Consider the following 25,215-nt stretch of genomic DNA (forward strand, 5'->3'; position numbering starts at 1 on the left):
CCCGAGAAAAATGCCAGCAACTATGACTACAGAGGATTTATAATCGGCTGCCGGAAACACAAATAAGGATGCCCACCATCTTCGGCAGTCAAGGCATGCCCCCCTTGGTTAGCTTTTAAATATAAGGCGCCCACAATGCACGATGCATGTGTGAAAACTTCAAAGGGTAACTAAAGAGTATTATTGGGGATTCTGAATACCATATACATTGTAAGGACATAGCTCCTACTCTGTCGTGAGCTATTTGGCAAAGTTACCTAACTGGGGCCGCCTGTTCCGTCTAGTATGTAAAGCAGCCAGGCTTCCCTGTTTCGACAACGAACTGCGGTGACGTAATCATGCTACATATGTTGCACCATTAAGCTGTATTTGTGTTCATCAGGGTCATGGTAATTGTAGTTTACTCTACAATGCAACTCCAGAACAAAATGCAAATGTGTATTTTGATTAACAGCTGTCATATTTCTCTGCTATTTTTACTTCTTTGTGACCCACATAAGTAGTCTGGATCACATCTAATTGTAATTTTGCTTAGATTTGTCAAATGCTACATATTGCCTGAGAGCATCCATCATACAAAGGATGGGAATCATGAAGCTCATGTCTGATTTATATGTTCGCATAATAGGGATTTCGTTTGATAACAACTGAGTTAATGGTTTCTGCCGGCTTAAGTGTAACACCTGGCTATGAATAGTAATATTGTAGATTCTGAGGTCCTATTCTATGGCCTCCACTCTTTTTCATCATTCAATCCCTCTTCTACTCATGCCCACGGTGTTGCTTTGTGAAACATTCACAACGTTTTTTAGTTTCTCAATCAATGCCCACTCCATGCCCGGCTGTGTATGTTTTGCTACCATAGTGCATACCACTATTGTTGTTAATGTGCCAAATGTGGCACTGTTCAGTCGGTCACCTTCCTGCTAGTCAGTCGAATGTATCATGGACATCCAATAGTGTAAATGACCTGCTCGCTAATACAATTTGTGAAACAATGTATGTCATTCCTTTTGCTGCAATCAAATTAGGCAACCAAGTCAAAGATCGGGCGCACAGCTCTAAGTAAGGGAATATATTACAACATAAAAAAATATGAAGTGTGAACTCGAAGAGAGAAAAGGTACTGGTTGCCAGACAGTCACCAAAACACCCCAGACCTCCAGGGTAAATTGACATTCATAACAGTATCTCTCTGAGCTCCACAGTAATAATCACTAGAACGCGAGTTCACCAATGTTAAATAATATTCCAATAAGTTCAAGTGCAGGAGTAATGTCTTTTACCACAGTGTTGTCTTGAAATGAGAAAATTCCACCAATCCGGTATTCCAGTCTCTTTTTAATGGTTTTATCTCTTCAAACAAATTCACAATCATCCTTAATTGTATTTCAGCCAACACGTGTTTCGTCTGATGCCAATCCCCGCATCAACAGACTTCATCAGGGCTCAGTCAAAAAATAAGTCTTGACGAAATTAATAATTCCAAGTATTTCCATAATTCGTAAAGATCAGTTAGAAGAAAGCCGGGGAGTTCACGAGGAGATATTGCGGTACATGGACAGGTACACGTACTCGTGTATCCAGATACCAAATTTGCTGTATCTCGTTCGATGTTCCGTTTGAAGAAGATTAATCCACATGATGATAGGTTCTTCTAACTGATCTTTACGAATTATTGAAATACTTGGAATTATTAATTTCATCAAGACTTATTTTTAAAACCATTAAAAAGAGACTGGAATACCTGATTGGTGGAATTTTCTCATTTCAAGACAACACTGTGGCAAAAGACATTACTACTGCACTTGAACTTATTGGAATATTATTTAACATTGGTGAACTCGCGTTCTAGTGATTATTACTGTGGAGCTCAGAGAGATACTGTTATTCCTTTTGCTGGCTTGAGGAACTCCAGACACTCCAAAATGGATTTGTTTGCCACAATTGGTGGTAGGCTCCTAACGGTATTATGCCATTCTAGGTTTTTGCATACTATTTGGTGTACACCAAATAAAGAGGGATAGATGATTGGGATTACACTGACCTCGCCTGTATTTTTTGGCATCGTTCCAGACATACAAGGGAGGACGAATGTAGACGGGCAGCTTGGCTAATAAAGGCAGTTTGGGGGGGTTATACATGTCCGGTTTATTATTGGAGCTGGATGACCCTCATTCCAGGTTGGGACTCACCTTTCAAATTGAGCTACGTATGTCCCACGACTTGGTAATTAATAGGATATTGGACCTAATACGCTTTTGAGGGGAGAAATGTTTGAAATCCAAGGTGAACGTTTTAATACCCCTAAGTACCTTCTATAACTACTAAAACACAGAGGGTAACACATTCAGTCCATGTTCTATTGGGATTCTTTCTGACTCTGGAGAAAGAAGGTTGCCTTATATGCAGTCATATGTACTGATTCTAGATGAAGAACACAATATTTATATAAGATTGTGCATTTTCCTTGAGAAAGGCACTTGGATTATTTTATCCCTTTGATCGTTGTGTTGAAACCTCTAGAGACTTTTTGAGCCCTTGAAACGCGTTGGCTAATATGCAGAAGCACCTCACTCACCATCTCTCATGTTGCCTCCCCTTAAGGAGTGTGCTCCCTGAATGACTGGTACTCGAAGCACCTCACTCTTCCATCTCTCACGTTGCTCCCCCACATTGAGGGTGCTCCCTGAATGTCTTGGGCACAGCATGGCCTACACAGGGTTCTTCAGAGGCCTGGACATTTCGTGCCTGACTTTAATATGGCGCCCACCTCTGCCTTCGCTCCCTCTGCAGCCTAAATGGCAGCTCCAGCTCCCTCTCTGGATTACTCCCCCCCTCACTCCTTTTTACCTCTGTCCCTAGTGGGGACATGATATTTTGCTACCTAACTATGCAACAGTAGCCCATGACACTGAGACCTGAGAAACATGGCTGATGCCCGGTGGAGCTGCTAGACAGCTATAGAGGAGATTGGCCCTGGTTTCCACCTTGACCATCACCTACCCAGCCGGACATTGGGCACTGTTTTGTCTCCGTCTTCCTGCTCTTGTTCCTTCCTCCCCTTCCTCTTACGAATTCTCACAACTCTATTTTTGTTTATTGTACATTACTATGCTCCTGTAACTGATGTAACTTGTAACATAACGATCCTGTGATAAAGCGCTCGAATACCTCCGTGACTAGCCTGCAAATCATATCAAATCAAATTGTTTTCCCTGATTGCTGAGACATGAGCAACATGGCTGATGCCCGGTGGAGCGACAAGACAGGTAAAGAGGAGATTGGCCCGGGTTTCGCCCTACACCGTCATCTACCCAGCTGGACATTGGGCACAGTTCCTCCTCGTCTCCTTCCTCCCCTCCCTCCTACAAACGCCAGCAACATTGCCCTGTTTACTGTACTATGTTCTTGTAACTGATGTAACTATAGTGCAACAATCTGAAATGTAAAGCGCTCTGATACCCTCTAGGGTCTGGTTGGCGCTATATAAAACCCAAAACATTTTTTTTTTTTAAATGTTATAGTGGACATAAATGCGTTTGATGTGTTTTCTTTCCTTCCAAAAACGCGGAGAATTTACATTAATCTGTGGTGGATAGGAGAGTTATTCTCCATGTTATATACCTCACAGCACATAATTGTGGTAGCACTTCCAGGAAACACATATTTCTTAAACACTAAACTAGACCTTGCATTCATTGATTAGGGTTTTATCTTGGCACAGGAATAAAACATCAGATGGACTGAGTTGCCATTTTAGAGTTTGCAGGAAACATGCTCAACTCATTTTTGGGAACTTGTTGGATAAGATAAAGGCTAGTGGATTGACTTGCCTAGTGAGAGGTCTTTCACTTCAGTGGACTGAACCTTGGTTACAACCAATACTTTTTTGTGCCCTCAATATGCTAGACTGAAATTATTATAATAGCCACGAAATGTATTAATTGATTAACCAGGTTTTCAGCACTATGTCCTCAATCCTGCACAGTATATTTGGGATGTCATTCAGCAATGTTCAGGCTTTAACCCAAAAAGACCAGCCCCCCATCTTCCATCTTTCTCTTGCAATATGATGCTGGCACAAGATTCATTGGATCAAAGGACTGCAATTGGCTGCTTAATTTTTCCATAAGAAAAGGCAGAAAAGGCAGAGTTTTAGAAATGTATATTGACCATACATAAGCCCTCTTTGCGAGAACACAGGAGTAACGCCATTATTTCTAGTCCCTTGTATTGCTGGACCGGGCAAAGCTGGGGGCAGGGAAATAAAAGGGATTACAACGTTTTGATGAATAACTTTGAGCATCTGTGTTTCTGCACCATTTCCTCCTCCCACCACAACTTGTAATTCTGGTGGGCCCGGTCTCTGCCTGTTTAAGGTCCATCATATCAGTGAGAGATAATGTAGCACCATATGACTTTAAAGAGGCTGGCCAGTAGCTTAATAATGAGGAATCCAAGAACAGTGTGTAGCTGACTCCGATTTCCCCCTTAACAAAACACTTTTTTATTTTGATTCAGGCAGGCACGCCAAGATGCAATGGAGAATGTAGAAGGAAAACATCGCCACATCAGGAGAAATCAACAATGTTGGTAGTGGCCTTCGCCTTTAGTGCCATGCTGCCAAATATGTAACTGACACGGTTTCAACACCATGTAGCCCCAGGTATGAGTGTGGATTATCAAGTCCTTCCTAGAGGTATCCATGTAAGACCCACGCATCTCTAACTGACCTAGATCGGGTCTGAGTTAAGGAACTAGAATGGACACAATCGTAAGAACTCGCACCAGTGCTGAATTGCTTGAGTCCTTGGATAATAATGCATTAGGTAAGTTCTGTTCCTCATCTGTTCATGGGCATGGCCAAGATAAAAGATGATGGTGTACATCGTGGTGGATGTCCCATCCACTATGTTACAAGTGCCAAGGGCAATCATGCAGTGAACAGGACATCTGCCATGTTTGTGACAGAGTACCCAGTTCAACAAATTCTAAATAAGGCCCTGGGATTGGTAGGCACTGGACTCTCTTTGACAGCTGGATAAAGCCTATATTCCAAATGACAATTGAGTTGCTACCAAAAAGGATTACCTTCTGGAAAATTCAAAATGAAACCATAGAAAGACAACAAATTGGTCTTTTCACCCCAAAGATGACAGTAATTATCCCGTCCATCTGACATTTGGGAACCATTTGCGGGTTGGCGGAGGTCGGGGGGAGGAGACCTGTGCTTGTGACACTTCACGTGGGACGAGACATGACGCACTCACCGGTGCACTGATCAGTGCTGATTTACAGAATTGTAGCTCCATTGGTTCGGGACATGATTGACAACGCAACAAGCTGGTTGCATATAGAATACGTTTGCAGACAGGATTAGTACAGCTGGTTATGAGTGCCCAGCAATATATACGGTACTGGTTGGATGGACGTGGGGGGAGGGGGGAGGGGAGAATTGTTATCTTTTTATCATAACTGACTGAAAGCAGGAACGATTCTACTACACGAAACTTATGTTGAATGTAATGATAATTTCGACTGATAGCGCTGCCTGCCCGCAGGGTTGTTGGCAAATATGGCTGTGTAAAAAGCACTGGAAGAAAAGTCGCCGCCGGCCTCAGGGATGTGGCATAAACAGGCTGTGTAAGTTCCAAGATCTGCAATAAACACTATTTAAAACTTAAAAAAAAAAAAAGTTGACCGTAATTGAGGGCTCTTGTTTGGAACTTAGTATGTGCTTCCACAACCACATTTTCGTCTTAGCATTTGTACAAGGGTTTCAGGGTGACCTCAGAGTTGAAGGTGTCCTTAGGAAGGGTATGTATACATGCAGAGATCAAAAAGATTGAAAATAAACTTATTTAGCTTTACAGTGACCACTCACAAAACTATTACCTTTTTAAACAGAATTATATATTTTTCTCTGCCAATTTGCAATTTTGCAAACCGTTCTTTTAGTTGTGTTTCTGCCATGAGCATCTATTCAAATGCTGTGCTTACCATTTTCATCTAGTGCAAGAACACACGCTCCCTTAGCCAGCAATTCCCCGACGACCATCTTTAATCCATTCCGTGCAGCAATATGTAGAGGCCTAGAAAACAGAGCAGACATTTTAAAGTAAGGTCTTAGAAAGCTATGGGGATTTAAAGTGTCAGCAGTATACATCCGTTGCTAAAGAGCAGTTATTTTCTTCTTGTACCACTAGGACACTTTTCTTTTCATTTTTTTGCATACAATGTATCCAGTGGTGGAACTGGAAAAAAATGTACTCTGGGATCCATGTATTTGGGGCAAGGAGTGGCAGAGGGAAGGGGTGAAGGCGGGATGCGAGTGCGTCACTAAAGCGGAATCTGTCAACTTGCACATTTTTTCTTAATCTTCTGCAAAGAAATTGGCAACAAGGAAAAATGTGACAGTACATTTGTTCTGCCCTACTTAATTAGTAACAATGAGGTGATATATTAAATATTTTATAGGGTAAACACTCAGTGCTTGAATTGGAAATATATAAGTGCAGGTACTCCTTGTCCCAGAGTGCCTGTTTGCTGGTTAGAAGTGCTAGTACTCTCCCATTAAACTCACTGAGTGCCTGACCGGGCCATTTGAAGCACTGCTGCTGCAAAGATCTGTGGGTGCTCAGAAATGTTCATGGGATTGCAGTAACGTTGTATAACCCTGACGGGTAAGGCAGTGTGTTTAGTCCAGTCACATGTTTTACTCAAAGTAGCATAGAGCAATGATGTGCCTGCTGCAAAGCACACCGTATAGCAGGCAGATCAGAGGTGTGTATTTCATGGAGGCAGGTAAGTGGACTACTCTTTTTGAGAAAGAGATCCTTTTGCTACTTTAACCTCATACATTGCAATCTTAATATAGCACATTGAGCTATGAACCAGCATCAGGGAGCTGCAGGCAGACTGCAACTCATGGGTTTAGAACCTTGTTGTTTTTTTCAATCTGCTGCTATTCTAAGTTTACATAGAAGAGTGCCTTTGTGTAGTTAAAAAGTCTTGTTAGTACATACAAAATCAAATACAGTGTTACGTTTTAAATCCTGACTATGTGTATCTATGGACCATGCACTCCGAACATATAACGTCTACAAGTATGGGCTATATGTGACTCTTACGCCTTATAACCCTAATTGGCTTTTGGAACATTTGCCATACGTTGTTTTACACATGTGTATGATTTAATGTCTCTTCGTGTGTGGTGTGAAGCACTCAGGCACCCTCAACCGAGTTCAACTTCATTGAGAGGTCCCTGGCTGCAGGTTGTTTCAAGAGCTGGCCTTAAGTAACTCCTTCATTCTTCTCTTGCAAGTAGAAGTATTAAAAGATGGCCTCTCCGGCTATCAGCAGCAGACACGCTCTGTTCTGCAACTAGGCCTACTCTACCCCTCTGATTGGAACTAGGGGGGCCTTTATTGAGAAGAGATAGAAAAAACACCAGCCTGTCCAAAAGCAGCAAGGAGTATTAAATACAGTGATCTTCTTAGCCGAGTGCTGATAGCCGAAGGTTTACTAGCCCGGCAGAGGTCTTGAAGTATTTTCAGTGGGATTGCAGGATTCAGGGGCATTCAGCACCCATGCGTGGCTTAACGAGATGTAGTGTTGCATACACTGCATTATGCAGAACCTTGAACATTTGCACCGTTGTATATGGCACCCAAGCATGACTTTGTAGGCGCTAGGAATACACTACGCCAAGTAATAATAATAATAAATAACAATAATCCATATTTGTAAAGCGTGAACATATCACTCCCTAAGGTTTCAATGCGCTGGGGGCCTCAGTTGGAGCCAGAGGCATATAGTTTTGGATCAGCAGTATCCAGAAGCCAACTCCAGACACATGCAGCACCTTCTAAGCACGGCTGGTGGGCGTCTATAGCAACCAAAGAGACCGACCCTGTGCGTGTTAACAAAATGCTGGACTGGATAAAGGTGCCACAGTGTCAGCAGCGCTTCAGAAGTTCATCCAGTTTGAAAAGCCAATGCAAGTGCAAGAGGTGAGAGGCTTGATCCAGGAGGACTATGCATGCCCTGAAGCAGGTGTAACACTGGCATCCCTTACACATGGTTTCTACCGCATCCAGTTGGTACCACTTGTATTTGTGCATTTAATGACCTACTGAGAAGAAACTTCACCACTGATTGTGGTTGCATCTGGGAAATAATTTGTGTTTCTTAATCGTGTTGTTTTCAATTGGCAATTTTCTATTTTAATTTGTAGAACGCCCTTTATTTTTTAATGTTGGACATATGTAGTTGTACATATGTAGTTCAACATATGCTGTAACAGGATTCATTAGAAACGATTTGCAACTAGTCAAATGGAAAAACATAGCAGAACCAAGAAGCTGGAGAGTGGACAACAAAAGTGGCAGGTGCAGCGGTCTTGTAGGTTCGCAAAGGCATATTTGGGTGGGTGGAGAAGGTGGCGTGAGGGTAGGTATGGCATGGGTACATTATCTCATGCTCCTTCACAGAAGGCGATGGTTTGATCAGCCAATAAAGAGTAATGCACTTGTACCTCGCATCACATGACTGTAACTTGGCAGCACACAGCCTTTTTTATTTAGGTTTGGCTTTATGAATGTTATTTGCAGCATTACATACCATAATCTAATGGAGGCTATATGGGATGTGACCCTAGGAGTGGATTAAGTGGCCTTGCAATTAGTTGAGTTGCCAGCAGCATTCTTCAAGAACTGAGCTCATCCTCTGCATATTGTCGGTTCAATGGCAAACAGTTTTTTTTATTAACACAAGAAATTCAGTCTTCACAAAAGTAATTTGAATTTAGCGTGTGCATTGCCAGACCAAGGTTCAATGAGACTCTTAAATTTCGCACTACGCATAAGATCAATATGTTGTCAGCAAACTTTGTGTCTGTGAACATATCTGAGAACGACTAGGGCATGACAGAGATACAGCCACCGATGCACACAAACCAACAGGAACACAGTTATCAATGCTTGGAGGAAGTGGTGGCCGGCACAGGTATGAGCGTTGAGATGGTGAGGCGGGCGGGTGGGGGTTGGGTAAATTGACATATGACAGGAGAAGCAGAATGAAATAAATGAAGTACAATCCTGTGACCAAACTTGCTTATGCAGTCAGCTCTTTCAACAGCCCTATCAGAGGAACTGCTATTGTAGTATAAAGACTTCTAACAAGTATTCTCTGCCTTTGACTAAAGTCATGTCAGTATGCCTGGTTTCTCTACTTCCAGGAACTTTGGGTTGCCAGTGCTCTCTTTGATATGGTACCTTTTTGGGGCTCTGCAGTAAATCAGTGTCAGAAATGTTCTCTCACTTCTCAGAAGGAGTAAGCACCACTACATTGAATACACATACACTATGAGATAGGCCAAGCATTCGATGCTTAAGGTCGTATATAGATGGAAAATGGAGCAGAACTACAGGGTAATCAGTGCTATAACCGCTTCTTTCATTCAGGTGTGGGATTTGTTGCCTCTTTGTACTTTGACATTTAAAGTTAGCTGTTTCTATTATGGTACAGTTGCTTCCACAATAGATTTTAATGTCCACATGCTTCAGTCAGTCCACATACTCATACACAGTTATGCTTTCCATTACAGGTATGAAACAAAGGCAATGGGAAACAGCAATTATGCAAATTACACAAATGTTAAACCTCAAATATGATTAATCCATGCTCGAATAACTTATTTGCTCCTCAATGTTTGCTTGTGTTGTGCAGTTCCTTTGTACATTGTATTAGCTCCTAATTGACGAGAATGCTGTGTAAGTCTAGATGTTAGAACATCATGTAATCGAAATAATCAAACTTTTAATAACCACATCAAGAGTCTCAGCATGAACAGTGCGTGATAATCACATATTGTACAAGTCGTTCAATGTGCTTTTATTTTATAAATACATGCTGGTATTATCATTATATTTGTTAAAAAACCAGTAGCAAAGAACTACTCCGATGTTCAGGAAATAAAATGGTAAAATGTACTTACGTTTGTAATGCATTATTTGTTGCATTAATAAGGCTCTGCTCCTGTATCTTGTCAAGTATTAACAAGGCACATTTTTCATGACCCTGCAGGAGGAAATCAAGTACACAGATTTAATCATCTGAGGTATCTTGCTTACCTAATTTAGAGTTAATGACTAATGCAATAAATTGGGTTACAATAATACTTTTTATAAACAGTGCTTACAAGTAATAAAAATGTGACTGAGTGCCATAAAAACGTTATCGTTGCCATTATTATTATGTACAGATCATACTGAGAAAGCCTCATGGAATATTCAGTTTGTAAGGGAACCACAGTGGGGACATTGATGGCACCACGATGAGACAATGCTTTTACAAAAATAGGACCTTATGGGAAATCGATGACAGCGACAGTGATCTACCTCTGTTATACACATGACATTTCTGCATTGGGAGGATATGTTTGATGTTTATTAATATTAAACACCTTTCACCCTAGCAGCAACCTCACTATGGATTGCCCTCACTACTAACGCACACATCCTAGACACAACCATCACTTTCGACAAACGGCAGAACGACAGAAACAGCCATATTTGTAAGTGCTGTAGATCTGCACAAATGCCACCCTATCAAAAACCTAATGTGATTTAAAGTAAAACAAACTTTTAACATTGCATATGCCAAGGTAAAAAACTGACTAGTAGTTTGATTTACTCTTGCTGCATTTCTACAAGAACATAGAGTTAGCTTGATGAAAATATAAACACAAGCATGCCTAAAAAGTACAAAAAGATTACCCTGGGCATTGAAAGAAATCAAACAAAAGCTGGAGAGGAACCTCAGATAATCACAAACTAACAATCACATGGAGAAGGTGGGTACTGGTTGGAAAAGGCAGCAAAATCATTAATGATTTACAGAGGAGGCAATGGAGCTGAACACTCACCTCTCACATACACTGTGATGTGCCAGTTCAAATCTCAGCATGGTTTACTCAAACTTTTATGGTACTTTAATCAGTAATTGAGTACGGAGTATGTACAGCAATTACATGTGGAAAACTGCAGCACCAAATACCATCTAAAAATATATTATAAACCAAAAATCAGTGTGTGCCTGCCTCGAATAACTAAGGTCACCAGTTTGAACCTCTAGTACATTGTTACGCTTCCACTGTAGATTAAAGTGGGAGCTGTCAAAGATTTTGGGGCTAATTCAGAGATTGATGCTATGAAAAGACCAATAATGTTAGTGCTATGAAAAATGTACAAGTAGCACCAAATAAAGAGTTTTACACCCCATTCAGCAGTGTTGCCTTTAACAAGAAAATAGCACTGCAAGAGCAGAACCCTGAAATTGAGATAATAGCCCTAAAACTATGCAGGCACCACAAATAATGCTCATGTTGGACATAAAAAATGTACCCCAGTGGAGGTGGGTAACAGGTTGCGGTGGAGGGGGGGAGACGATGGACGGAGTGCTGAAACTTTCCAGATCTGGGTTGAATCCATCCTTGTCCTTTAGCTCACTTTGCTACCCCAGTTTGGACCCAGCCATATGCAAATCAGTCTTGACCCTGTGCCTCATACGAACAGTCCAGCCCAAATTGCCATGCAAGGTCCTCCCTCGACCGGAAACAAGCATCCTGGGGCAAGTTTCGGGGTAACACCCCTCATCAGCCAGGCTAGCTTGAATCCAGTGGCAAAGTGAGCAAGGCACCCACGTTTGGGCATACCCTGCCAACTTAGGGCAAACAAAGCAGACACATGGAGACGATGGATGGAGAGCTCAAACTTTTCAGACACTCATTCCAGTCACAGATCTGGGTTGAATTCATCATCGTTCTTTAGCTCACTTCACCATCCCAGTTTGGAATGGCATGGGAGCAAACAAACAATGGATTTAGGCCCAGATCTCTGTAATGGGGTGAATGTATGACATTGTTCTGCATTCTGTCCATCAATTGTTCTTTTTGCATCGGAAGAAGGAGGCAGGAATGACCAGAAAGAGAGGCTATTCTTGCTAGGATCAGGGGAACACCACAGGGCAGAAATCATGTTTCAAAGGGAGGACGTAAAATGATGTACAATGTTCTCGCTCTTGGCTACCACAGAGTATTTAATGCAGAACCCTCCTGATGGAATTTCATTTCGCTGAGGCCCAGGTAAACACCACATCGTTACTTAGGGGAAGATTAAGTGTTTGGTGGTCCTACAGCCGACGGCGCAATGTGCCGTCCACAGTAGGACCACCAAAGACTGGGGTGTGACTACCTGCTAGGCACTCATGCGGTGGTCTGACAGCGGTAGTCTGTTAGGCTCATAGAAGAGCCTACCATGCATACTCTCAGAGCGTCTACTGCACCTCCCTGCACAGTGTGGCATGCCACACTGTGCAGGAACTGGAGGTGCAAATCCATGTGCGCCCCCGCATGCACCCCCTGGGCCCCATTACCACCATTTTCATGGTGGGCTCAATTCCTGAAATGGGTGGTGGTGAGGCAACTCGGAATATGCTCGGCGGTGCAGCTGCGGGACCACTAGTATATTTCTGCGTTTGACCGCTGTGTGAACACTGTGGAATCCTGGATCCCTGGCAGTGGCAGCGGTCCAGTGGCAGTCTGACCACAGCAGTCATAATAATGTGGGCTGTCCAGCAACACGGCGGTGTTCGGACCGCCAAGCCGGCTTTGGCGGTCCACTCGTAATCAGTCCCTTAGATCCCAAGTCTGGAGAGCAGTTTGTTTCCTTACATGTTTTGACTACATAAAGTAGTATGTTTACCAGAGTGTTTACAAATCATGCTTAATGGTGTGAAGCTTTCAGTGATGTTTTTTAGGAGGCAACTTACTTTTGGGCCTATTTGCAAGTGTTTTCACCCAGGATTTGCATTGAATAAAACACAACGACAAGCACTTTTGCTGACGGGGGCCACTCCCTGGTTTAAACTGTGTGTGCAATGAGCAGACAGGGGCTGTGACATCATTAAAAATACCTGTGCCGACATTTGTCTCCCACCTAGTCAACAGGCAGACACTGACACTCTGGATACCCCCTGATCTAATCAAGAATATAACTGTAGTGTATTATGTACTGTATACAATATCACTGAGAAATGGTAAAGTCGCCCGCCTGTAACTCATTGGTGTATGATGGTCGAACTGTTTAATAAAAGGAATTAAAATAAATTGCAAATGAGCTGTCAAAGTTAACTTGTGCAGAGCAGCTAGGAATAGAGCTGCGGGGTTACCCACCTGTCCATGTATAAAAGAATAGGGAATTTCAAACTTTCAAGGGAGGCTCAAACTAGAGATAATATACAATGATGTAATGGGTAAATGTGTATTTTTGTAAAATCTGCAATCTACAGGTTCTGGTGACATCTTAAACCACAAGACTAAAGATCAAATAGTTTGTTACATCCACAGAATCCCGAGAAGGCAATATGGGACCATATTACATATGATATAGTTATGTTTTTTTTTGCCTCAAAAAGCTATATTCTTTAAAGTGCAGCCAAGAAAGGGTGGTGACTGGGATTGGTATGTTTAGGTTTGTTTTACTTGTCATGCAGTGGCGGAAGGTAATTTCAGCAGGCAGGGGGTGGGCCACACAATCACACATATACATACGCACATCTACACGCACACTCACACATTTGTAAGCACACACACACACACCCACCATTTAGAAGCACATACACACACACACACACACACACATTCACTGCACACAAGCCCTAATACACAAACATTACTGGGCTGCAGCAGTGAATTCGGGTGGAGGAAGGGAAGCCTTCGTAGATCCAGGAGGATTGGGACTGCCACCTCCTCTCATCGGACAATAGGAGAAGGTGGCAGTCCCTTAATCATTACAGAGGGGGATGAGGTCAGTAAGACTGCCGACCTCACCCAACCCCACTCTGTGACACGTGTCACCGATGAACACTCGCCCATAGGCACTTCAGGGCTTAAAATCAGTAATGCACTCCGTCGTCATGAGGGCGAGGACCTTCAAGCGCTCGGCCGGGGCTGAGGAGGTCACGTCCATAGGGCTGTGAAATCCTGAGGCCGGCAAAGTTCAGCTCAGACAGCTAGACTCCTGCGCATGTAGCGCATGTACAGCACCTGGCTGTCTGATCTGGACATGAACCGTGTCTGTCAGGCTGACCCTTGCTCAGCCTGACAGACAGTCTTCATGTTTGCAAAAGGCGTGGGGCTTCTCCACCCTTAAGGATGGGCCGCGCCTGGTTTCATGAATAAATGATTGATAAAACAATGGACAATGGTGAGGGCCAATGGTTTATACGATTCTGTGGCTGCAGTTTTTATCGCATAATTATGAATTTATCCTGTCTGCCACTTAACTTACAATATAGTTTTAAGAATTTGCAGATTTCACAAACCAAGACTTTTTGCTGCATAATTTACCTTTCTCCCGATAATTTAGATAATCTTGCTGCATATTTTGGTACTTTATGACGCACATTCCTTGGAGTCTTGAACATGGTAAAGCTATACAGCGTGGATTAGGGGTCTCATTATGAAGATGAAACCCACATTTGACATGGAACCATGAAGTATTTTCCATGTTTCACTGTTCCCTGTGAAGTATACATTTTTATACCAATGTATTTGGTGCAATAAAAGCACACAAACATGTTATATTACAAAGGGACTTTTGGTCAGCCCTCTTATTTTCCATTGATTTGTTCAAGTTCCATTCACATTTTGCCTCTGCCCATCTAGCCTACAGCATGGGACAATGGTCAGCCCACTTGAGCCAATGGTTGTTCACTTTGAGTAATATCACTTTGTTCTTGCTCACATCTGTCAAGAAAAAAGGAGGCCAAATAATTGAAAGGGCGGGTGGACAAAGTTCACCTGTCATTTCATGTTTTTTAAATGTATTCTTGCAATTGTTCATTTTTACGTACTTTTAAAAACTTTTTTTGCAAGAGCATGCCACTTTTAGAACGTGTTATTTTTCACTTTTTATCACTTTTACATTTTAAATGCCTATTGCACATGTTTGCTAAAAAACAGAAGTAAATAAAAAAATATTGCTGTTTGCCAAGGCAAGAAGTGTTGGCTTTTTGTCATCAAGGAGCTGGTGGATGTAGTTGCTGTAAATATTTCTTTGTTCCGACTTAGTCTCTTATTTGTAAGGCAAAGATCTCCACTGAGACCAGGCTGTACCTGATAAGGGCTCCAGGGGGATGGATACTCTTCCTTGGTGGAGCCACTGAACAGGATTTGTTGCTGCGGAGAAGAACTTAGCGAGAGCTACCATGAAGCCAAGCTGACGGCAGATGCACTTTGGGCAGATCGGGGAGCAGGTAGGTCCCGGTCTCCTCTCAGAAATCTTTCTTCCAAAATGTGCTCTGAGAACGAAGTACTAGTTTTTGTATTTGGCTAGTTGGGCACCTTTAGCACCACTTCTAAGGGTCCAAGACTGGGGGCACTACTTGGAGGGTCAGGACTCACTTCAAGCTGGTTCAAGACTATGTTATGTTATGTGTATTTGTATCATCTGCAAGGGTATCCTTGCGCTGAGTAGGTGTGTGTGCCTAACCCTACCTGTGGTAGGTTGGTTAATTGAAAAGCCAGGTCTTCATCTTCTTGAGGAATTCAAGGAGGAGGCATTGATGTGGAGAGGGAGATTGTTCCACGCTTTACGAGCAATGTAAGAGAACGCTTGTCCTCCTGATCTGGTTCTGTGCATGCGTGGGATGTTGGCGTGTAGGAATGCTGTGCCTGAGTGGAGGTGCCTGGATGGTTGGTGAAGGAGTTTAGACTGTTCAGGTAGGTGGGGCCTGAGTGGTAGAGTGCCTTAAATGTGTGTGGAGTTTGAATTGAGTGCGTTTGTATTTTAGAAGCCAGTACAGTTCCCTGAGGTGTGGAGTAATGAGATGCTCTGTTTGGGAGATTGAGGAGGAGTCTGGCTGCCCAGTTCTGGATGGTCTGCAGTCTTCTAGTGAGTTGTTTGGTGATCCTGATGTAGAGGGCATTCCCATAGTCCAACCTGCTGGTGGTAGGGCATGAGTGACAGTTTTTCATATGTTGCATGAGAGCCAATTGACGATCTTCCTCTGCATCTTCAGTGTGTGGATGCAGGATGCAGTAACAGTATTGACTTGTGCAGTCATGTCCAATTTGCTGTTAATGATTATTCTGAAGATCCTGGCATGGGCTCTGCATGTGGGTGTGAGTCTGAGCTCAGCCAGCCACCACTTGTTGTCCCATGGTGAGGTGCTCTTGCTAAAGATCACTACTTCTATATTCCTTGTGTTGAGCTTGAGACAGTTGTCATTCATCCAATTAGTGAATTTTGTCATGCAGGCAGTGACCTTGTTTCTTGTGTTGGGTGTCTTGTCCGAGAGGAGAGTATGAGTTCCATGTCATCTGGTGCACTTTAAAAGTTGTTGGAACTTTTTGTGTCCCTGTAGCTCTGAACAGGAGGTCAGCAAACTAGCCTTTTTAGTCACTCTGGTGGTCCTAGCTGTAAGCAGGAAAGCAGGTCTCAAGCAGCAGAGCAGTCCTCTTGGAGCAGCATGGTAGTCCTTTGAAGTACACAGAAGGCACCAGGCAGCAGGGCAGTCCTCGAGAGTCCTCTGCAAGTTCCAGAAGTGAACTGAAGAGAATGCCTGAGGGTCCTATTTTTATACCTTTTGCCAGCTTTGAAGTGAAAGAAACCTCTAGAGTTTTACCCCCAACAGATGTTCTTGGAATTTCCTGCCACTCTGCCCAGTTTCTACAGGATCTGGGGTCACAAAAGGCTAGTGAAGTTATTTGTGTGTGCACTGAGGCAGCTCCTTGGAAATGTAAGTGGGGCTGTGCACAGAACCGCCCCTCACATCCTGCAAACACCTAGCTCCCCTTTGTATTACTGTCTTGGAGGTATACATAAAGGCCAACTACCAACTATACCTAGTCGTGTCACCCAGGATACAGGCACCAAATGGTTAGGACAAGAACATACCAACTTCCTAAAAGAGGCATTTTCAGAATGGTGAGTTAAAAATCTGATTTGACCCTTAAAGAGGAGGTTAAATTACAATCCCTTTGACACCAAACATGAGATTTCTAACTGTTCCCAAACAAAGGTTAGCACCTATTGTGTAATAAGGTAACCCAATGTTATCCTATTGGCAGAGTGCACATTACAGCAGTGAAAAACACATTTTTGAGTTTTTCACTGCCAGGACATGTAAAAGTCAAAAAGTACATGTCCAACTTTTTACATACTATGTAGTCTATCCTATCAGCTGTTAAGGGCCTGACCTATGTGTATTAAAAAAGGAGTTTTAGGATTGGCAAAATGTTTATTTTGCCATATCAAACTGACAGTTTAAAACTGCGCACAGGCTGCAATGGCAGGCCTGACACTTTTTTAAACTGTGTTTAACCTAAGTACGTAGGTGGGACAATAAGTACTGCAGGCTCACTTGTAGCATTTAGGGCCCTGGGTATATGGCATACCACATTACTAGGGACTTAAAATAAATGACATATGCCAATCAGGTGTAAGCCAATTTTACCATGTTTTAGGGAGTGAGCATAAGCACTTGAGCTGAGCACTGGTTAGCAGTGGCAAAGTGCACAGAGTCCTAAGGACAGAAAAACAAAAGTCAGCAAAATAGGAGGGAAGAAGGCAAAACGTTTCAGGAAAGGCCACCCTAAGGTTGACAGGTCTAACACTGCTTTTAAGCCAGCTTCCTGTTCCAAAATGCCCTTTAGGGGTGGTTTCTAGGCCTATTTGTGGATTACACACCTTATCACTTGCACCACTTGATGCAAAGACGTCCATTTACTATGAAATCAAAATGTGGTGCTACTTTTGCATAGGTGAAAACAGCCCTTTTCATCCTTCCACCTAGCTCTAAATGAAGCTGTTAAACAGTTACAGTTGAATATCCTCTTGCTAGAAAAGGATGTAAGATGTTCCCTAAAAGAACACAGGGGAAACACAGTTAGGCCTTACTCTTTAGAATACTCAAAATTCAAGCTGTTGTAATTTTTATGTCTAGTTTGACAAAAGAGCTATCCGCAAGAACTACTGTTGCCAATTCTTTCAAATATACATATTTCAGCTCCACTCATATTTATCATCTCATGGCTGTTGCTGTATCATTCCTCCTACAGTGAAAAGCTTGTAGCATAATGCATGAATAACTATTTCACATCTCAATAGTACACTGATTCATCGAACGTTAAATAGTTTATCTCATAAATGCATTGTACATGAGAGGCAATTGTGTTTTGTTTTTTCAAAGCTGACTTTTTTAATGTTTTAGTCAGGATTCATAATAAAAGCCAGACTTATTGGCTTGGCCAATGTAGGTTTTAATCAGTACTAGAAGCGCACTGCCAGAATCCCAGTTCAGAGGGCCATGGGGCAAGCAGGGGTTACTGGACTTAACAGTGGGGTTTTAGACCTTTTGCAGCTGATGCCCGACCTACTACAGATCCTGAGCAACAGGGCCAAGTACCCTCTCAGCACTTGACTCTCAGTGGTCGAGCAGTCCAAAGGCTTCTCAGGGGAGGTAGACACGGGGCGATGAACACTGGCTCACATATCAAATTACACACAGCGCAAGTAATAAATGATTGTCCAGTCAAATACTTGCTTTTATGAAAAAAAAGAGTATTTATATATGAGCATAAAGTTAAATACGGGCTCTTGTGCTTATAGGTGGGTCCTTGAGTCCCACTCTCCTCAAACTAGCAGTTGTGGTTATTCCTCATTCACTATAGGTGAAAGTTGGGTTACCCCAGTAGTAGTCTGAGTTTTAGGAATCCCACTCTGAGTCTTAATTACAGTCAAAGGTGTTCCAGTGCCGAAGAGCTATCTGGGAAGGAAGTTCCCCAGGGGCCGTCTGGCACAAATTCAGCCTTACTAACACTAGCAGGAACGTAGTGTCCAGAGTCTCTGAGCACGCCCCATTTGAGGGTGATAAATCGCAGCAACTGTCTCCGGTTAGTCTATCACACACGGCACAGACAGGCTGGGACAGGATGCTGCACAAGGTCCTGCGACAACAGCGGCCAGGGGGTTCTCGATGTTCCTCTGATGCAGGGTACATTTTTCAGTTCCTCTCTTAGGGAAGGCTGGGGTGGGGTGCTAGAGCTTTTTGTAAAAATCCTACCTAGTAAGGCTGGGGTGAGGTGCTTGAGCTTTTTGTAAAAATCCTACCAGGTAAAGTCTGTTATTGCATAAACACGCCCAGAAGCTCTTCTCCAAACCCATCTCCAAATCAATTTTTGACTTACTTTATTACAAGCTAAGTGCAAGGCGGTATTCAAGTCTTTATCCTTCGCAGTCAAATCCACGTTTGTGCTGCTGACTAACATTTCTGTAACAAAATAAACAAAAACAAATGGAAAGTGTGGGTTATGTCCTTGTAGCCTTCATTACAGAGTCCTAGACCTCATTGATCCTGACCAGAAGGAGATACCACCCAGGGGCCTCAACTGCCTCCTAATGAAAGCTACATGTAAGTAACCTGGCTGTAATGCAGCTATTACCATTTCATCCCTCTTCCATGTCCCAGACATAATGAAGGAGGACATATCAAACAGAAAAGCATGTGTGACAAGTACCACAGTCAGCAACATACTGCTGTAATGATGTGGTATTTAATTAAACATACAATATATGACCCCTGAGTAGGATACAGACAACCATCACCTTTGTACCGTAATGGCAGAGCTCACATTACCCCCAATCAAGGGCCAGATGTACGACCTTTTTTAGCAGTTGCACACAGGAAATCGGCCTGCCTGTGACCGCTAAAAAGTTCTGTGCAATGTACAAACCATATTTTGCGAGTCGGTAACCTATTACGACACACAAACAAGAGTTTGCGACTCGCTATTAGGATGAGGCATGCCAAGGACGTCCTTTCTTAATAGTGAGCCACACTTCTATGTACGATTGTTTTGTGACAGCAATTGCAGTTGCAAAACACTCGCAGTTTACCACCTACTTCAAGTCGGTGGTAAGCCATTTTCAAACGGGAAAGGGTACCCAGGCAACCTCTTCCCCTTTGTGACTGGCAGCATAAATATTTTTTAAGAGCAGGCAGTGGTCCCAAGGACCACTGTCTACTCTTAAACAGTGAAACAGAAACATTTAATTTCACTTTTTTAAATGCATCCTGTTTTCCTTTAAGGAAAACGGGATGCATTTAAAAAACAAAAACTGCTTTATTTAATAAAAAAGCAGTCGCAGACATGGTGGTCTGCTGACCCTGGCAGGCCACCATCCCTGTCAGAGCTGAACATTCCCAATACATTAGCAAATTTTGACCTGCCTCATGAATATTAATGAGGGCGGTCATTTGCGACCTCATTCGGAGTTGCAAACAGTGTCTGAGACACTGTTGTACATTCCATTTTGCGAGTCGCAAAACGTCGCATTTTGCGACTCGCAAAATGGAATGGTCGTACATGTGGCCTCAAATATTTAATGTAATTGAAATGTGTGTGGAGAAGGCTATGTAGGTGTTCTACAAATGACATTTGTCACTACATCTAGAACACATTTCTGTCCAAAAACTCCTACCCGTTCGAATGTTCGACCCACATCCAGACAATCATCAAGTTAAGATGCCGGAAGTGAGCTTTTTGAAAGCTCTAAAGGTGGAGGCTGCATTATCAAGATAAATATTTAGTGCTCTCCCCCCATCTACAGAATGCAGTTACACTTCCTTAGAGGATTAAGGGTAATGAGAAAAATCTGGCGAAAGGATGGCTGGTGAACGTGAAATTCTCCTATCTGGAGAGAGGGAACAGAGGCGAATTGAAAGGAGGGACCATGATTTATACACCGCAAGTCATTTTTTGTTTTGTTTAGTAGACTGAAGATGCGACTATCCAGCAAAGGCCATCCTCAATTGTTAGATCTTTGACGAGGAAGAGAAGTGGTGGAACAGGACAATTTCCCAGTAAAGTAGACCAGTCATCAATTTTTTCTACCTTTGCCTTATTTGCATTCCGGTATTGCAAAGAAAATACTTGGCAATTGAAATAAATCAACGTCATGAGTCATGCACTGAACCCAGGGAAGAAACAGAGATGCATCCATTATTTGTTTAAAATAAAATGTATATATTTGTTACTACATGAACTGATAACTACTCTGCTCTGATTGTAAGAACATTTCAAGGTAAGATGAACATATTTAATACTAGAACCTTCATTTCTACACTCCATTTCATACATAAATAGAGGTATGTTGCTATGTTCTTTAAAGTACAACACTACCTGGCATGTAACATTAAACTGACAAAACTGCCGCCCTCTCTATTGTAGATAGTATCTTTGATTGGACATCCAATTATTAAGCAGCTGGTCTTGGGCATGCATATATATATATATATATATATATAGTATAAGTGCCATACTTATTGTGAAGGCAGGTATCTGTGTTCTTACTGGACAAGTGATTGTGCAGCTCCATCACTTCATTTAACACCTGGAACATACAGTATTAATGTGTTTAACCAGGCAAAATTTGCATGAGGAAACTGCGAGGTCTGTACGAAGTTTAAACACCACTCATAATTCTGACCTTCCAGTTTGACGTCAGGCGTCTTTATTGCTTCAATTTTCTTTTTTGTAAAAGGGCCCAATGTGGAGTATTTTATTTAGCCATAAACAAGCCAAACAAAGTTAGTGATCGTATAGTTGAAACCCACGTGATCACTCAACAATTCACTTCACTAGCAAAACGATAAATACATACATAAATCATTACACATAGTGAACTGCAATCGAATAACTCGTGTAGTGACTCACCCAACACAGCTCAGATAAAGCACCAGCCATGCTTACCAACAGCGAGTATTTGTCCGTTTTCAGCTGCCATCATAATAGGAGTTTTCCCTGAAATGTCTGCAGCATTTACTTGCGCGTTGTTGCTTAGAAGAAGCTGTATGCATTCCACGTGATCCGTGAAAGCCGCCGCGTGGAGTGGCGTTCTAAGAAACCGAAAGGAAAGTGTGCATGTCAAACTCATCCCACTCAGGAGAAGTCACTCATTCAGTACGTCGGAACAAGGATCTGAGGTATTAGCAATGGACACAATCAACACATCCAGGATATATATATGGCGGCTGGTGCTGTCATTCGCCTGTAGCACTCTGCTTTTGCATGCAAGATATGTGACTGAAAGTGCTCTGAGAGAGTGGTGTTGTAGGGTTTTGACAGGAGTGGTGGTAGAATCTGGAGCTCTAATGTGCTCCTTGTATGTGACACATTACACACTGGCTCTTGCTTGACCTCAGAATGGGGGTCATCAGCTAGCTCTAAACTGGGCTGTTGGAAGATACTACTGTGATCACAGAACACTTCAGCTGACAGCAGCCAGGATAATGGGAGAATTGGGTACCTTTGGTGCAGGATTCCAGATGCAAATTATAGGCTTCTTGCCCCTCGCCTGCTAGCTGTTGTGAGTGTGACAAGTCAGCTCAGTGGTGGTGGGAAAGTAGCAGTCTAAATTAAGAGCAAAATCAAAAGGCTTAAACTAAAAAGTTGGACTCAAAGCAAGTTGATAACCTTGCTACTGCATACCATCGTGTAGTTAGAGAGCTCTTAATTATGAGGCTTAAATGTGTTCTCAATTTCATCAATAATATATTAGCATTTGGTAAAATAAAACAATAGCATTTCTTTTCACAGGCATCGTATGTTCTAATTTACATCCTACAATGAGCGACACCTCCTCTCAGGTACCTTGAGCTCATCTCTTTTCATTTACTCAGATGATGTTTCACGTGGGGATGTAATTTAGCTATCTGGTGATATCAAAGTAAAAACTAGATCTGTCACATCATCTGACCCTAGACGCACCCATCTGGAGATGTCTTTAAAATGAACGGAATATCAAGGGACAATTTGTAAATTATGGGTTGAGCTTGGGATTTATGTATTGAGGGATATATAGGAAGCCAATGGTTTGACAATCTCACAAAGGCATTTTCTATCTCCTGCCAGGAGCTATAAAACCTTGTTTTTATGTGGCATTCAATGCAGAAAAATGTGTGGTTATATGCTCCTTTCCTAATACCCAACCCAATGCAACTCCATGCATTTTCCTCAGGAGGATGAAAGGTCGGTTTGATCTTGGTCGGATTAAAACATTTCGTCTGGAAGTTACATGCATGTCTCACCAGAGAGTGGTTCCATCTTTTCAGCAGTGCAGAATTATCTATGAAGCACTTGCCAGAACCATACATTGAGCACTGTCCATCCTTCCCTAAGTGCAGATTGTGCCTCCTTATAGTTCATATAAAAGACAGGGTCTCAGTAGAGATCTTATGATCAAACATTCCTTTTTTGTGCATCTTCATTTACATGACATAAATGTAGATATTGTAGGGATATCCAGGAGGAGTAGCTGGAAATAAACCATGGGTTTAAACATCGCATCATTGGTTTTGGCATCCGAGGCTCATCGTTATGGGTAGAGAGCCCTACCACCTTTTTCCAATACAAGAAGAGGTTCTGCCTGGCTTAGCAAAGTCAGCCCGACAGACACTCTTCATGGTCTAGACAGATAGCCACGCAGTATACATGTGAAGTTTGAATTTTATTGGTTTGTATAGTGCTGAATCACCCATGAGGGTATCTCGGCGCTACAAGGGAGTTAAATGAGCAGGCACCTGGCTGCCGGAGCCAACATTTACCGGGCTGAAGATTTCACAGCCTAGTGAGCGTGACCTCCTCAGCCCAGCTAGGTTTTCTGTAAGCATCCCTCTCATGATGAGGGGAGAGTCATAGGCTCGGACCTGGGCACTTCAAATTTAACTTTTCACAGAGAGGGGAGGGGTCAACAACTCCCACTGACCCCATCCCACTCGGTGACATGGTAAGGCAGACCGTCCTCCCTTTGGCTGACCTTTGACAGCATGAGCCTATGAGAGGAGGCGATGGGATTGTCCTTTTGATGTTTCCAGGAAACAACAGAGGCCTCCCTTTCACCGCTGCCTGGTAAGTTTTTCTTTTAAATGTTGGATTGATGCGTGTGTTTAAGTATGAATGGTTGTGTATTTGTGTGCGTGCATGCTGTGAATGAATGTGTGCATGTGTTTGTCTGTGTGCCTATGAAAGAGTGAACGTGTGTGTAACTGCCCCACCCCTGCTGAAGATTACGGACCCCACTGTATTTTTGGATTTATTTTTAATAACCTCATATTATGAACTGCTACCATGTATACACAGGACTTTACTCCCTACAAATGTACTTATCAACTACTCCTTGAAAGAGACCATGTTAGCTCCTGTGGCTTCATGGCCTCCACCAAAAGACATCCACTATGTACCCATTCTCCTTGCATCTTCCTTCTGTATGAAATTCTAACTCTTTTCCTATTCTCTCGCTCAGGGTTGTCTTTTTTCACAGGTTGATTCACTCTGTGTAAATAACAATACACACAAGCAAAAATAATAGATTTAAAACGATCACCTCTGTTGGAATCAAGAAAACAGAGAAGAAGGCTATGCAAGTGAATGCTTCCACTGAGAAACTGTATTTACATTTCTAGAGTTTAACATGCATGTTTACTTTGTATCCTCTATCCACAGAATGAAATAAACGGTGTCCAGATGTTTCACCTCTGGTGTGCAGCACGTTTCCGTTGCTTTACTTCCAGCATTGCCAAACATGCACCGCTCTCATTAAAAGCACTCAGAGAAGCCATCTGCATCCTTCCTTCATTTGTGGTCTAGCGCACTTTGTAGATGTAAATGGAGTAATGTATGAATTTTTTATGTTCATAAATACATTTGCTAATTGAACTCTAACTTTGCATATATTTATTTTTTGCCTAACAAAGTCAGATGAGTGCCAGATCTCCTAAAAGCATATGAGTAACCTTCTCTCTGTTCAATGTACACAGAACGCTATCGACAATTTTATCTTAAGGTCGTTTCGTTCCTTCAATCAATTCTCTGACGTTGAATCGAAAATGACCTCCTGTATCGTCAGCTGCTTGAGAAGACTTCAAACTATCAGTACATTTCCCACATGCATGCCTTATTTAGGACATTTTACATCCACACCGAGACCTCTGCTGCTTTTATTGACCACCGTGTATGCTAGACAAAGACACACTCTGCAGGTGAAACAAACATATTGGATTTGGAAGGAATACTTGAAAGGTAACAAAGAATTGGTTGTATCTGGTAGCCCATTGTGGGAGGCCTACAGGACCACAGTTAGGGACCAC

At 42.5% G+C, this 25,215-nt stretch overlaps 1 protein-coding gene across 4 annotated transcripts in view; it reads right to left on the reverse strand.

The window, feature by feature from the left end:
* The window catches only part of ANKRD44 (ankyrin repeat domain 44), a 712,165-nt gene that overhangs the window by 26,297 nt on the left and 660,653 nt on the right, over positions 1-25,215 (reverse strand). For all 4 annotated transcript variants that reach the window (XM_086955419.1, XM_086955418.1, XM_086955417.1 and 1 more), the window contains exons 24-27: positions 21,821-21,966; positions 19,256-19,338; positions 10,001-10,083; positions 6,004-6,095 (exon numbers count right to left, since the gene is read on the reverse strand). In XM_086955419.1, coding sequence (XP_086811545.1) covers positions 6,004-6,095; positions 10,001-10,083; positions 19,256-19,338; positions 21,821-21,966 — 404 coding nt within the window. The remainder of the gene's footprint in view (positions 1-6,003; positions 6,096-10,000; positions 10,084-19,255; positions 19,339-21,820; positions 21,967-25,215) is intronic.

The sequence above is a fragment of the Lissotriton vulgaris genome, chromosome 2_1 (assembly GCF_964263255.1).
Source record: "Lissotriton vulgaris chromosome 2_1, aLisVul1.2, whole genome shotgun sequence".
Lineage (NCBI taxonomy): Eukaryota > Metazoa > Chordata > Amphibia > Caudata > Salamandridae > Lissotriton > Lissotriton vulgaris.